The sequence below is a fragment of the Mytilus californianus genome, unplaced genomic scaffold, assembly GCF_021869535.1.
Source record: "Mytilus californianus isolate M0D057914Y unplaced genomic scaffold, xbMytCali1.0.p SCAF_2, whole genome shotgun sequence".
NCBI classification, from domain to species: Eukaryota; Metazoa; Mollusca; class Bivalvia; order Mytilida; family Mytilidae; genus Mytilus; species Mytilus californianus.
Window position 1 is genome coordinate 99,986,888 of NW_026262668.1, and position 15,452 is coordinate 100,002,339.

At 31.4% G+C, this 15,452-nt stretch overlaps 1 protein-coding gene across 1 annotated transcript; it reads left to right on the top strand.

Annotated features, from left to right (window-relative positions):
• The first annotated feature begins 7,931 nt into the window (after nucleotides 1-7,931).
• LOC127730572 (acyl-CoA-binding protein-like) lies at nucleotides 7,932-15,224 on the top strand. Its single transcript, XM_052239022.1, has 5 exons — nucleotides 7,932-8,083; nucleotides 10,099-10,213; nucleotides 11,047-11,109; nucleotides 13,126-13,219; nucleotides 14,017-15,224. The coding sequence occupies exons 1-4, from the start codon at nucleotides 8,075-8,077 to the stop codon at nucleotides 13,203-13,205; spliced, it is 267 nt and encodes an 88-aa protein (XP_052094982.1). The 5' UTR covers nucleotides 7,932-8,074; the 3' UTR covers nucleotides 13,206-13,219; nucleotides 14,017-15,224.
• The last annotated feature ends 228 nt before the right edge of the window (nucleotides 15,225-15,452 follow it).

Below are 15,452 nucleotides of genomic sequence, written 5' to 3' on the forward strand. Positions count from 1 at the left end.
GATTTTATTTTTGTATGTGGTTATGTATATGCCACAGTCATAGTGTAACAACTACGGTGTGTCTTGGCTTACTTGTGTGTTTTTGTACAACAGTTTGCAAGTAAACTTATTTTGAGGATAATAAAATTTAGAATGGAAATGGGGAAAATTTGCAAAAATGTAAACATTACAAGGTAAAGCGTGTAACTGCATTTAAAAAAAAATCATATTTGTTTTAAGATTACACAATGTAGTCATAATAATTATCATGAAATAAGTTTTTATTTAAGGATGTCTGGGTGGGGAAGAGGGATCTTCATTTCTGTATTCTTTAAGTTTGAGGCTATTTTTCTCTGTTCTTTATTTTTTCCCCATTATTCTCTTTTTTTATATTTTAGCACCCCTTTGGTCTTTGTTTCTTTGTTTGTCCATTTTTCGCTATTTTTTTCGTCACATTTTTCTCAGGAACTACAATACAAGGATTTCTGAAATTTGGTTTCAGGGTTTATATGAGTCATCTATACCGTGTGATGCGTTTTCATATTCATCACTCAACAACTTCCTGTTTACCGAAATATTTGGGCGGGGTATCATCAGTGAGCAGTAGTTCGCAGTTTCACTTGTATTAGATATTTCCTGTGCAATAGATCTATTTCATCTCACATGTAAGCTTTGTAATTTACCTTTTAACAACAAATTATCATATGATCGTACTTTATTTGGCCTTTTTAACTTTTTTTATCCGAGCGTCACTGATGCATGAGTCTTGTGTAAGCGTACATGATGAAGTTTTTTTTTAAAGATGTTACATAAGTACACTAGACAACACTTTATGATCTTTCCTGTATTTTTTTCTGTTTGCTTTAAATTTGATTCTGAACAAAAATGCCAAGATAGTAGTTGGCAAAAATTGAAATTAGATGATATAAATGTATGACAAAATTAGTGAGATTATTCAGTTTACTCAGCTGTTGTACAGCCTTTCTACATATGTATTCTTGATATGGTTATTGGAACATGTTGACCTATAATGGTTTACTTTTACAAATTGTGACTTGGATGGAGAGTTGTCTCATTGGCACTCATACCACATCTTCTTATATCTATGTTATCAATATCTACACCTAAATGTTTAACGGTTTCATCACAAGAGATGTTTGCACTACTAATAGTAAAAACAGATGCTTTCTCAGCGGACTTTTCCCCCCAAATGTCACCTACCACCGAGTTTGTACTTACATGAGCAACATGACGGGTGCCACAATTGGAGCAGGATCTGGTTACCCTTCCGGAGCACCTGAGATCACCCCCTGTTTTTGGTGGGGTTCGTGTTGCTCAGTCTTTAGTTTTCAGAGCTAAGTTGTGTTTTGTGTACTGTTGTTTGTCTTTTGGTCTTTTTCTTTTTTTTGCCATGGCGTTGTCAGTTTATTTTCGACTTGTGAATTTAAATGTCCCTTTGGTATCTTTCGCCACTCTTTTCCAGCAGCAATTGCCTGAAAATTTACAGGATTTGTCTGCATACCGCAGTAAAAATGAAAGTATTCAATAAAAAATATTACTCTCTATTAAATTTTGTAAAATACTAATAAGTTCATCAACATTTTGAAAATGAAATGATAGAGTGTTGCCATCTGCATAATCATATAGATCTCCTTCGTTAAGGAAGTAAAACATATCATGGACAAAGACGATAAAAGCAACAGCCTTTAAATAGAGCCTTGTGACCTTTCGAAATAACTTCCCAGCTGCTAACAAAACTGTCATTCTTTATCAACAACATTTTTGGTGGCATTATAAGATAGACCATAGGAAGACAGTTTACAAACCAATATATAGTTGGGGACATAATCGAAAGCTTTCGACAGGTTCATTATAATGTTATAATGGCTGTCAATAATTCATTTAGGTCTAAAGTTGAAACGGAACGATTTCAAACCGTAACCTGGTAGTTCTGACTCTTGAGACTACAGCGGTTTCCTGTGATGGTTCTAAATTTTAGTATTAATCAAATCATGTAGATAACTTGGACTGTTCTGTGAATTATTTTTAATGTTTCTGTGGCAATAGGTTTTATTCTAATTTTTAAAGGAGGTCATTTTGATTTTTCTATATTTTTTCGGAAAAAATGGAACTATTGTTGCAATTCTTTCCAAAGGCACCGGCCTCCCAAACAGGAAGTATGGAGATTAGCATCCTAATATTAGCCAATCATATTGACCAAATTACAAATCATCCTAGTCTTACTGTACATGATTTAGCAGATCCTTCTTTATGCAACGTAATACACAATTCTTGACCTTATTAGATGTTTGATATATAAAAATGATAGATATATTCATTCACCTATTACTTTTGATCTACACTACATTAATGGTTCTGTAAATTATGTCTAAGACATAAGAGTAAGGATTAACAAGATCTTTTTTTTTCAACAGAAAAGACAAATCATCAAATCTGTATATAAAAAAGGTATTCAAGTGGGGTATATATTTTACTTGATAAATCAGTGCAATAATCATTTGTAATTTTAAAATCAATAATTTAGATTGCACTTATCAGTGGTTGGCTTGAAACAAGAAGTTTAATTTCAAAACTATTAACTTGGCCTGAGCAAACCATGTTTTTTTTAGTTTAAATGCCCCATTAAATTTCTTTTTACAGTATTAGTTTTTTTAATACAGGAAGTGTATTTGTGCAATGAAAAATGGACCCCTATTTTAATAAAATTAGTCTTAATTTGTTTATGTTAAAAAAAGTACATCTTCAATGCCATTTTCTGGACAATATTAAATTATAAATTGAATTAATATACAACCATACAACTTTTAATCTTCAGTGTCATACAATTGATTTCAAAATCATTAAGCAATTCTTAGAGGAAAATTAGTATCCTTATGTTTAAACTTTCAAATACCAAAAAAAAAAAACTTTTTAGGTCAATTTTTTGGAGACAATAAAGATCTTAGTTTAATTTCTTCTATTTCTAAAGATAAATGTAAAACGTGAAACACGTAAAAAAGAACATAATTTGACTAAGATAGAAATTGCAATTTAAACAAAATTGTTATGCAAATTAAGGGACCCACTGTCATTGATTTACATTTAGCTAATTTTATCTGCTTTAAAAGTGTTTATCCTAAAAAAAAACTTGCAGTTAATGCAACTTTCTGCAATAGTGCTATATTAATGTTCTTTTATTGTCCACACCATACCTACATATAATTTGAAATTATTCAAACTACTCTTCTAATCTTTCCAGGAGTGATTTCGATCACTTTGATTCATCAGAACTATCATAATCTTCATAGATGAATCCAAGAACTCTTTCTTGAATTTTTCCATTTTTTAAGAATGTTTTTTGCTTCAGAAGTGGAAATTGTTTGACAATAGTTAAAATTTGAGATAACCTTGAATGAGTAGTATGCTGTTAACCCTTTCGGCACCAAAACGACATTTTTGTCGTTTACCGCTAGCACGCCAAAACGACATTTTTGTCGCTTTTTAGCAGAACCCACAAACCATTAAACACGTACATAAAAACATCATTTTACTGCCGAAACCATAATAGGTTTGAAGAAAAATAACTGACTTTGTTCTGTTATACAAGAATAACCCTAAAAGTCACAAATATATTTTGAATTTTTGTGGTTGAAAACAATTTTTTTATAGGTAACATGCAAATTTTTCCACAAGCTATACTCCAATTATAACCTTTGTATGCCTTTATTTATCAAATTAACTTAGTGAAATTTGTTCACATGGTTGACTGTAAAAAAACAATTGTTATTTTATTTTTAAATTGTAACGTTCATCCGAATGACGTCATCAAAACTGGTGCTGTGTGTGACGTTTATGCGTATAAAAGTGGCAGGTACTTGAAATTACTGGTAACGTTTTGCAGTAAAACCATTGAGTTTTTACCGATTTTCACAATGTGAAATATTACAGACTGCAAATCGTTCGATAATTGGTATCACAGTTTGATTTCTGTAAATATATTCAATAAAAACTGTTTGTTCAAATTTAGATGGCTAGCTCGGCAGATAAAGTCGGTCCGGCGAATTCGGGAATATCTGTTTTTGAATGCACTATTTTACCCAACATTTTTCTAGATAAACTAACCCATTTGCTGTTGGTGTAAACATATGTTGACTGCATTAGTATTAAAAATACCAAAATATTAAAGTTATTAATAATTTCGACAATATCTTTTCAAATAATTTCTGCAAAAAGCCAAATCATACCCTGAATTTTTTATTGATCATTCTAAAAATTGATCTTGGCATACCATTTTCATACTCCGCCTTAATTGTTCATGCGTCCCACTTTGTTGTCAATTCAATGTTTGAAAAAATGTTCTATTTTTAGTAAAGATCGTGTTTTGAATTACCTATCCTTCATTTTTTTATTTACTTTTTGTCTTTTGTAATTGTGTTAGGTTTTTTTTGTGCTTGGTCCAATTCTGACAAGTCAAACTCTTTTCAAATGTTTTTTGCTATTTGTTCTAATGTTATACAGGTACACGACACCGACAGTTCAAGGTTAGAAGAGGGGATCAGCGCCTACAAAATATACTGAGCTTTTCAAAAGCCAGGAAGAAGCTTTTGGCATAGTGGCTGTCGTTATCACATACCCTTTGTTTGTCATGTTTGTTAACATGTCGTGCACTTTCTTGTTTCACATTGAATTATATGAAGGCCAGTCTTGCATAGAAAAAGAGAGGCGAAAGATACCAAAGGGATAGTCAAACTCTCAAGTTGAAATCAAACTGACAATGCCATGGCAAAACACGAAAACTGACCAAAGAAAAACAATATATAAACACGGACGGCAGTGCATGATTCTATGCAAAAGTTAAGCTAATACTAGTATTGAAAATTCAAATTCAACACACAAAATTGATATACGAACTTGTGTTTATACACAAGATATTAACAGCATGTAGATTTTTTCAGTCCATCTGATCCATTAAAACTATTAAACTATTGTCATTATTTTGAATCATTTTTTTTTTTTTTTTTGTTTTTTTTTTGTTAGTAGGAAAGATTAAATAAGACTCTGTATGACTATATATGAAAAAGATCAAGATATAATCAAATAGAGCTGTGGAAAAGAGATACAAGTATAAAAAAAATAACGGGGCTTTTCTTGTAATTCCAAGACCACAGTGTTGTAAGAAATGTTTCCGTTTGGCTTAAAAAAAGTCAAATCTCGAGGGAGAGAACATTCGCTGCGCCACGTCCTCATCGTGATCATCTAGTCCAATAGTTTATTTTTAAATTTTATGTGAAAAGCTTTCCCTATGGTGGAACCTGGATGTTGCATATAACAAAGCATTTTTTTCAGTTTTAAGAACATACAAGAAAGGGTTGATTAATTCATGTAATTTGAAAATGTCCATCCTTGTAAAAAGAATTTTATTTCAAATTTTTCAACTGGAAAATAAAGGGTCGTCTAAAATCGTCTATTCTTCATACTAGTGCAATCTTCTATCTAATTTTATCGTTATAATAGGGATGGGATATGGGTGACTATTTCAACTCGGCGCCATTTATCTGTGTCAGTCAACGGCTGTTGTTTTCACTCATGTCAGAGTTGATTTATTGTCCAAGTCGTTGTTTTCGTTAATATTTGAGTGTGTTTTTTTTATTGTCCAAGCGGTTGTGTTCGTTTATATCCGACTGCTATATTTTATTCTAGGAAATGAATGCTGATAGCAAATTTTAGTAGTCTCTGATAATTTATTCACAGACTATGTATACTTTATCCTTTTAGTGTTTGAAATATCGTATAATGTGCGACTATCTTTTATGACTGTAAGTTGTCCTCTAAATATATTTGTTAATTGTTTGTGTCCTGGAGTTAAAGTCTCTTTTACACCGAGTCCGCATATCTTTTTAAAATTGGAGAAGGGTTTTTGAAGTAACCAGTTTGTGATTATGTTTGAGCATTATCAAATCAAATTCAAACTTAAAGAATCAACCACAGTCCAAAGGAAAGTACGTCGTCCGTAATTACTGATTGGGTGAACTATTGGTACCAAAGTTTACCTCTTTAATTTCATACTTCAAACTTACCATGTAATAGTTTTGAAAAATATATATTACATATCTTAAAGTAGGAAGAAATGAAAGAAAATAGTTACCGAATTTGGGGCCGTGTCGATTTTACCGAAATTCTAAATGAACTCTTGCTAAAAAGTGTGTCTCTGCGATTAGATAGTTTCTTCTCATCATCATCTGCCTAAATCACACCAATAAAAAAGGGATTTATATCAGATTTTCGATGTCAATGATCGCAACAAGAAATAGAAAATAATTTTATCGACAGGCCTCATTTAATGACAAAACTGATTTAAGTCGGAGATGTATTTAACACAGCAAATGACTTCTTAAATCTGTACCTATAAGTGTGTTCATAGCACTTTTAAAATATTATCTGTAAAAATCGGCTTACTCCATAAAATGGTCAAGACAGTTTGAACCACAGATAAACATCAAATTTAGACATCAAATGTTGCATAAAAAATATAGATTTAGCGAAATTAATGGAACTTCGCATGCCATTGACATGTAAAATATTGACTTGAATACCAAAAAAAAAGATCAGGTTAGGCTTTTTAGAAAAAGAAGCATAATTGATGCTAAAAGTTCACTACTATTGGTTTAGTCATACAAGTGACATTCCTCAAAACCAAATCAGCAAATCAAAATGAAGGATAAGTCACACAACTGTAATGTTAAATTAAACTTATTTCAGATTATACATTATCAGAAAAAGGATAAGTTATTGTTTTGAATATTCATGAAATATTTGCCGCTGAACGTAGTTGTCATTCGATTTATTGCTCAATCAGTTAAGACTTTGATAGTTAAATCATTGCAATGCTGTATATTAGTATCCCGATTTTTGTGGTGATGTGCAAAGTGTTAAGTCGGACTCTTCATCGACGGTGCTTTAGAAAAAAACAGACCCGCACCAACTATGAAGAAACTGAGAACACTGCTCGTATTTTGAATCCCTCGATGATATCAAATCTTGCATGATCCTTTATATCAAAATACAGCAATTGAGCTATATTTTCTTCAATATATCTTTATTGTTTGTAAAATTCATCATATTATAAAAACCTTCATTTATTCCATATTGTCGGGTTTTTTTTTTTATAGTATTCTAGAAAAAGAAATAGGAATGAAATAAGATAATTTCGATTTCCAACCCAAAAATTAAAAAAAAAATCACTGAATATAAGCTAGGTTCGCTACGTTTACTCAAGTTTAAAGGTTAGTCCTAAGGATCACAGGCACTTGTCTCAGAAAAAAAAAATTCCTATATACCTTAATATTTTTTTTCTGAGACAAGTGCCTGTGCTAAGGATGTTGGAAATTTCCTCGAATGTATGAGATGTCCAATTAATCGATTAGTGAGGATAACGTGCATGTGCTTGTAGGTAATGTGTTGACGTTACGTTACGTATCGTTTATAGTAACGTCATTGAAATATGTATGGCAACGTAACAAGGTGAAAAAACAACGTCTCGGCGCTCAAAGGGTTAACAGGCCTACCATTTTTAAATATTTGCCCATTCGTTTTAGAATATTTAAAATAATAGTCTTGAAGCCTTTTTCCCTATTTCAGGTACATGACTTTAAGTTTAAGCCCGAATCTATAGTAACTCCCAGAAGTTTATCATTTTCTTCACAAAAAGTGTTTTTTTCCGTTGAAAATCAAAATAGGTGTATTAGGATTATTAGAAACGTCATATGTCTCTAGTAACTGCAATATATCAGTTATTGATTACATTTGTTTGAATGAATTTGATTTACTTCAGGTAAAGTCTAAAGTCTGCGCAACTAGGATATGACTCAGTCATTATACCAATTTTGAGCCGCATTGCATTACATGCATTTATACATGTAGAATCCGCAGGCTGTACAAATTCTGTCCGAACTTGATGTAATATTATATGTCCTTGACAATATCCGGCTTGTGTGTGTGGACTTTGGTAACGAAAACGCGTGCCCTATATTGATTATTTTAAACCGAACCTGATAACCTGAAGTGAAAAACGCACAAAAACGTTCAGCTAGGAAAAATGTCAGCGGTGAGTATCAATTATTATTGTACTTGAGCAACAATGATTTTTGAACAAGGCTTGAAAACGGTGTCAATTTTAAGGGTGATGCCGCGCCCAGCAACTGCCGTAGATATAGTCAAAGTGTACAGAATGCGTAGTTCTCACTAAGTATTTTTGAAGGTGAGTCAAGGGACTCATCATATTTTGGCCATGAAAAAAGTGTTCTGAAGGAAATCAAGAAAGGTTTGGGTGTGGCAGCAAAAATTTAAAATAGCCTTTCAAGATGTGTAATTATTTGGACTACTCCATAATCATGACCTGTTTTATGACGGTATCGGGTCTGTTCGCTCCCAATACACGTTCTCACCATACATGTTCACACCCACACCTTCGCACCCTATTTTAATTCAAGTAATGATTGAATTATTAGATTTTTTTTATATGTATAAATCAAAATATTTATATTTTCATTAATAAAAATTTTGGAATTTCAAAATGAAATATTTTTTTGGGGGGTGGTTTGATGAAGACTGAATGGAGCATCAGCCAAACCAGAAGACGATTTTCCGCCACAGTGGACTTTGAACTTTGATAACAATTATGACTGTTATTTGAATTTATTACATTAATTCTTAAATAAACTGTTTATATTAGTGCATATTAGATAGTATTGGTGTGTAAATGGTGTATTGAGATGTATCAGGGTTTTATTTAAATATTTTAGTGCTCTTTTAAATTTAAAAAGTAGATACTCTAAACATTTTAGTGCTGTTTTTGTCTCGCCTGTGACGAAAGTCAGGGAAAGCAAAACGTAGGGATTGCTTTTCCAGCGACGGGGTCAACAATTGTTAAGTTTTCTGCTTAAGTCAGTTTGATGGGAACTGCTTGTGATAGATCATTGACATTTTGTTTGAAGATGCATTAGTATTAGATTACATTTGTACATATCAGTTTGACGACAATTGTGCAGGGGCGAACATGCATGGGAGAGAACATGATTTTGGATGATCGGAAGCGGATTCTTTTATGACGGTGCATCATGACTGTCTAATCACCAGATGGTGAATTGAGTGTTTTTTATTTAATGTCTAGTTTGATGGAGGATGAGATTAATAATTTTGTTCTGAATGATGTTCACAAAGTTGGATTTTCAAACTTTTCCCTCAAGCATACATTTGTACATCATGTACATGTATATATACCTGGTGTAGATTATTCCAGAAATGTGTCGTCTGCAAACTTTCCCTCGAGCTTATCTTATTAATATTATTCCAGAAAAATTGTTGTCTACAAACTTTACCCTTAAGCATACCTTATGAAGATTGTTCCAAAATGTGATATCTTCAAAGTAATGCGAGTTCAGTTGTTAACCTTTAATTGAAATCATTGGTGACATTGTCATTTGTTAGTTTTAATGCAATTTCTTTCAAAATTTTGTGTTGTTTTAATAAGTGAAAAATATGATATATTGAAACTAAAACAATTTTCTTTAATTTATTACATTTATTGAGTGTTTTCTTTTATTTTCAATGCCTTCAGGTCTAGATCTTAATCTCATTTATAGCATTGTATAAGGAAGAGGAAGTTAGTAGAAAAATAAGTAATCTTCAGGTTTTATATAAAAAAATATGAATGTCAATATATGTATATATTTATATATTGTAAATGAGGAAATTCATAAAAGATAATAACAGTTTCAATGCATTACATTTACTAGCGCTTCGCTGCTTTCTCGGAAATTCAGGTACAATGTGACTAGTTACAAAAACATTGGGATTTGCATATGTACATGTAATAAATGCATATTTGCCTAGTCATATTTCTCCCCGGGACAAATAACTGAACTGAACTGGGGCCAATATGGGCTTCCAATGCAATTTCAATGGGAGAGCCATATTGGCCCTCGCATGTTAAATCCATATCGGTCCTCCTCCGCTTTGGAGAATCATTTTGTAGAGAAAATTTTTATAAACTTGCATCTTTGTCTAACACTCCCTGAAAAAGTTTAAATACGGTTTTAAACTTTTAGTTTAATTTTTCAGGAATTCAATAAAGCAGCAGAGGAAGTGAAGAATTTGAAAACCAAACCTAGTAATGATGACATGTTAATGATATACAGCTTATTCAAACAGACAACTGTAGGGGATGTTAATACAGGTAATTTACAATGTATTACAACTGATAAAACATGTTTGTAATTCTATTTTATTATAGAAAATCTAACATTAATTAACAAATGTATATACCTTAAAAATGTCCTCAAAGTTATTTTTCTATTGGTTTTCAAAAGTCAAAGAATGCAAAACTGGATTAATACTATGATTAGTCTATTTGGTGGCGACAGCGTATACTACTAGTACTGTATAAAGATTTATGCATGTATTTCAGAGGGAAGAAGATCTGAATGCTTTGTAGCTTGTATGCAGATACCTAATGCTACAAAGTTTCTGTCTAACATATGTCCATTGTCCTTGACCTCATTTTCATGTTTCAGCAACTGCCTGTAAAATGTGTAATTTTTTTTTTTTTGTAGTTGGAAATACTCACTTATGAGTAATAGGATAACTATATTTGGTATATGTAGTATCCTTGCAAGATCTACATGTCCCTTAGACAGGGTCCACCTGATCTCAAACTCATTTCATGGATCAGTGATCAAGTTTTTGTGGTCAATTCTGTATCTCAGATACTATAATCTGTAAATCAATACATTGTACATATCTGGCTGGCACTTTGCTGTAATTTGACCCCAAATGTACTTAGCAATCGAAAAAAAGTTTTGAGTTGCTTAAATTCATCATAGGTGACAAATTTTGATTGGAACTGTCAATTGTCTACATACAAATTAGTTCCGCTGATAGATTGGTTTTATTTCCTAATATTTCATAGAGAAATTATCCCATGTTCATTCAACAATGAATGTGCTAAAATCCTTATAATAGGTAAATGATAAAACTCCTATTTTTATATTTAACATTTATCAATTACAGCAAGACCAGGAATGTTAGATCTTACAGGAAAGGCTAAATGGGATGCATGGGAAAAACAAAAAGGTATTTGACATTATTGTTATTATAGTGACAGTTACAATGTATGACTACTATCATTAGATGCACAAAAATGTTTCACAATAGTTTGGACAAGGTCCGATCCAAAACATGCAGTAACCATGTTTCTGATGACAAAATGGAGGCAACATTTGATATTGATGAATTTCACTAAATGTTGTTCAGGAGTAATGGTCCTCGATTGATTGTGAAATGGCATTTAAATCTGTTTCAATCTAATTAGTTGGGAATTGTTATACCAATATTGCATGTATTGTTCAAATTTTAATATGTTGTTACTGACAATTTTCATTTTTATGCAGTCGTATATTGGTATGACGTTGGCGTCCTCGTCCCAAGACACGTTGGTTTTCACACAATAACTTTAGTTTAAGTGAATGGATCTCTATGAAATTTTACCATAAGGTTCAATACCACGAAAGGAATGCTGGGATTGATTTTTGGGGGTTATGGTACCAACAGTTAAGGAATTAGGGGCCAAAAATAAGCATTTTTGTAACTTCCAGACAATAACTTGTGTGTTAGTGTATGGATCTCTCTGACATTGTACCACAAGGTTCCATATCACAAAGGGAATGCTGGGATTGATTTTGGGGGTAATTGCCTCAAAATTTTAGGAATTAGGGGCAAAAAAAGGGGCAAAAAACATGCATTTTTCTAGTTTCATGACAATAACTTGTGTGCAAGTGTATGGATCTTTCTGAAATTGTACTACAAGGTTCCATATCACAAAGGGAAAGCTGGAATTGAGTTTGGGGTAATTGCCCTAAACGTTTAGGAATTTTGGGCCAAAAAACAAGCATTTTTCTAGTTTCCAGACAATAACTTGTGTTCAAGTGTATGGATCTCTCTGAAATTGTACTGCAAGGTACCATACCACAAAGGGAAGGCTGGGATTGAGTTTGGGGGTGATGAATCATAAGGGGATTCAAAAAATTTTGGGGGGGGGGTTTCCTTTTTTTTTTTTTTTTTTTTCTGTTTTAAGTTGGTTATTTCTGATTTATATATTAAAGCAAATAATAATGATATGGTTTGAATAGGTAAATTAAAATTTTTTAAGTTCTTAGACCACATTCATTCTGTGTCAGAAACCTATGCTGTGTCAAAAATTTAATCACAATCCAAATTCAGAGCTGTATCAAGCTTGAATGTTGTGTCCATACTTGCCCCAACTGTTCAGGGTTCGACCTCTGAGTTTTTTTTTTTTACCATTATAAACACTTACTCCACCTTTCCTGTAACAAGTCAGGAATATGACTTGTTTTCTATTCGTTTGATGTGTTTAAGCTTTTGATTTTGCCATTTGATAAGGGACTTTCCGTTTTGAATTTTCCTAGGAGTTCGGTATTTTTGATATTTAATTTTTTTCCTCAAACCCTGGATCTGCCCCTGTAAATGATTGGAAAATCCAAAGAAGTCAAAAGTTTAAAGCAGATAACAATTCAAATGAAAGAAACAGTAAAGCCAAAGCAGTCTAAGGGAGCAACCATTTAATTCACTGGAAGGGAGGGCAGAGGTTAAATAAAATACCAGGAACGGTGTCATTTTGACAGCATCTCATTTGGATATTCATATGTAGTTTCACATGCCAGTTGTTGCAAAATATCATTTAAATCAATGAGATCATACATTTACGTACCTGTTTGTTTAAAGAACTTCCTGTGAGCAAATTTCACAATTTGACTTCATCACTGAATTGATGATATTTGACAACTAATGTCTATCAGTACACTATACATTATACATTATCTTCAAAACCTTTGCCTCAAAGTATCACCTTAGTTTTATAATCAAGTTATATCTTTACTGATGAAAGCAAATGTCTTTCAAGGCAAAAACTTCCAGTACACATGTACCTTTAGTTAGATCTGTATGGTATGCCCTTAACCAAAGCACAAAGGAAAAAAAAATGTTGAATTTGATTAATTCAAGATTTTTCACTAAATATCCCCTTGAGTGATTGATAATTTAGTTCATTGTTTTTTATTGCTAATATTTCAGGTAAATCCAAGGAGGATGCAGAGAAGGAGTATATTAATAAAGTATCAGAAATGAAAGGCACCTATGGATTTGACAGTTAACCTATATATTATATGTAAGTTTATAATAAATCACATTTTTACCTAAAATAAATAATGCTGGTCATCAGGTACCTAGTAAGATGTTCTTATTAAAAGACAAATATTTTTAAAACTAAAATACAGGTACAAACCAGAGCTAATACATTAAAGAAAAATCTAGTCCTTTTTTTTATTTGTCATTTCTGGTATCCTTAAGTTGGTTTTGGTTAAATCATATGATAGGATGGTTTTTGGCACATTGGAATATTTAGTAGCAAATGTGACTGTTAGTGAAGACTTTAATTGACCATTGTCCTTGGCCTTAATTAGTATGCCATATGAACTGTGGTGACCATAATGGTAAACACATGATATTGTTATCTTATTTTAGTAAAATTATATTGTGGTCTTATTTTAGTAATTTATATAGGTTTAAAAAGCGAAAGGTTCTTCTCTTTGAAGCTCTGAACCTTAATTGTAATGGAGAAAATTGTTTTGTAAAAAATTTCTATAGTGATTTTTCTGTAAACAAGATACATTTTGTAAGATATATTTACTGCACACAAAAATCCAGAATACTTTGATAAAATCAACCATCGGCTTTCTTGTGTTGTTAAGTATATAAAATAGATTTCATTTGAAACATAAGTAATATACAACAGAACATTTATGTTATTTTTTCGTAGTTTGATTGTGAGTTGACCTGCACATATTATGTTCTGAATTAATATTAATTAGTTATATTTGCTTAAATTATGAAAGTATTTCACTTTATATGTTTATGGATTGAGTGAACTTATTGATTAAGTAGACTAATTTGATTTATTTTCAGGTAGATTGTTAAACCATGAGTTGGATGGACTTGACAGTTGATCCTGTATTATGAAATCGAACAAATTTTTTTAAATTTTGACTGGCATCTTTATATGATTATTGTGATTCAACATGATTTTCTTTGATACTTTTTTGTTTACTAAATATACATTTTTTTATTAATATTTTAAATTTGTGTAGACCTTACATAATTATGTGACATTAAATTGAATACTTAAACTGGTACATTTCTGTAGTTATTACAGTTTTAAATCTTTTCAGGGTAAATAGATACTTTTTTGTTTGATAAAGATATTGCAATAAAAAGATATGTGTTCTTTTAAAACATTTAAGAAAAATACAATTCTTATTCTATAAATTAATATTTGAAAGATCTACATGTGTTTCATCTGTGTATGTTATTTTGTGTGTTTTTCTCTCACGAAGATGTCTTGTATTTCATGATTAAAAACTGAAATGCTACTAGCCACTTCAGTTAAAACATTATACATTCAAATAACACTTTTTAGTTCACCTGAGACTCATAGAGCTGGTGTTACCTTTTCTCATCACCTGGCATTCAACATCCATAAACTTTTAAGCATTCTTTTTTTTAAAGTAAATTTGGATGGAGCAATTAAAGGAAATGTCTCAACAAAAATTCATTATGGGTGAATGTATAAAATAAGAGGCAAATCTTTATTTTACTGACACACTTTTTTTTTTATTGAAACCATTACTAGTATGTAAACTGTTTTAAAAAGTATCAATGGACATCTTAACAAAGGATTTTGTTTACTAAATACTGAAAAGGGTCAGTGAAGGTATATAGTTACCATTGGAAAAAAGCTATTCTATTTTGAAACATGAATTCATATTAGGATTGAGAATTGAGAACAGCAACGATATTTTTGGATGTCTTGTAGGTTCCCCTTGAAGTCTAGAGCATTTCATCATATTTTCTAAATTTAAATGAAAATTTGGACCACAGTTTGCAGGAATAGTGTATTAAAAGTCCCTTACAAAACAATTCAAATGTTTGAAAACCTGTTTTGCAAGAAGCAATTTAGGATTTATATCGGTCAGATTTTATATTACTTCTAAATCTCTGTTGAACACTATGTGAAATCACATGAATCTGGTGATCAATACAAGCTCTTGAGAACTTGAATGTTCCCCAAATTATACACAAATTGTTTTTATGAATAAAAATGCTTTATATTATAACTATTTCTTTTTAGGCCACCAGGTCATAATGGCTACACCAGTTATTACTCTCACTCATTAAACATGTCCACTTTATGTCATAAATTTATAAGAAATGTGGTTTAATTTTTTTTTTAAATGTTTGAAATTTCCTTATGGTTTAACTTTGGTAGCTTTCATCAATGACTTTTGAAAAAAAATATATAATGTAAAAAGACTTGGGTCTTCAAATTATATTCTTCTAATCAA

Bases quoted from the DNA above. Each gene is read 5' to 3' on its own strand.
- LOC127730572 (XM_052239022.1), top strand. The intron at 10,214-11,046 runs GTAATTTACAAT...TATCAATTACAG, and splicing joins TGTAGGGGATGTTAATACAG to CAAGACCAGGAATGTTAGAT. The intron at 11,110-13,125 runs GTATTTGACATT...CTAATATTTCAG, and splicing joins TGCATGGGAAAAACAAAAAG to GTAAATCCAAGGAGGATGCA.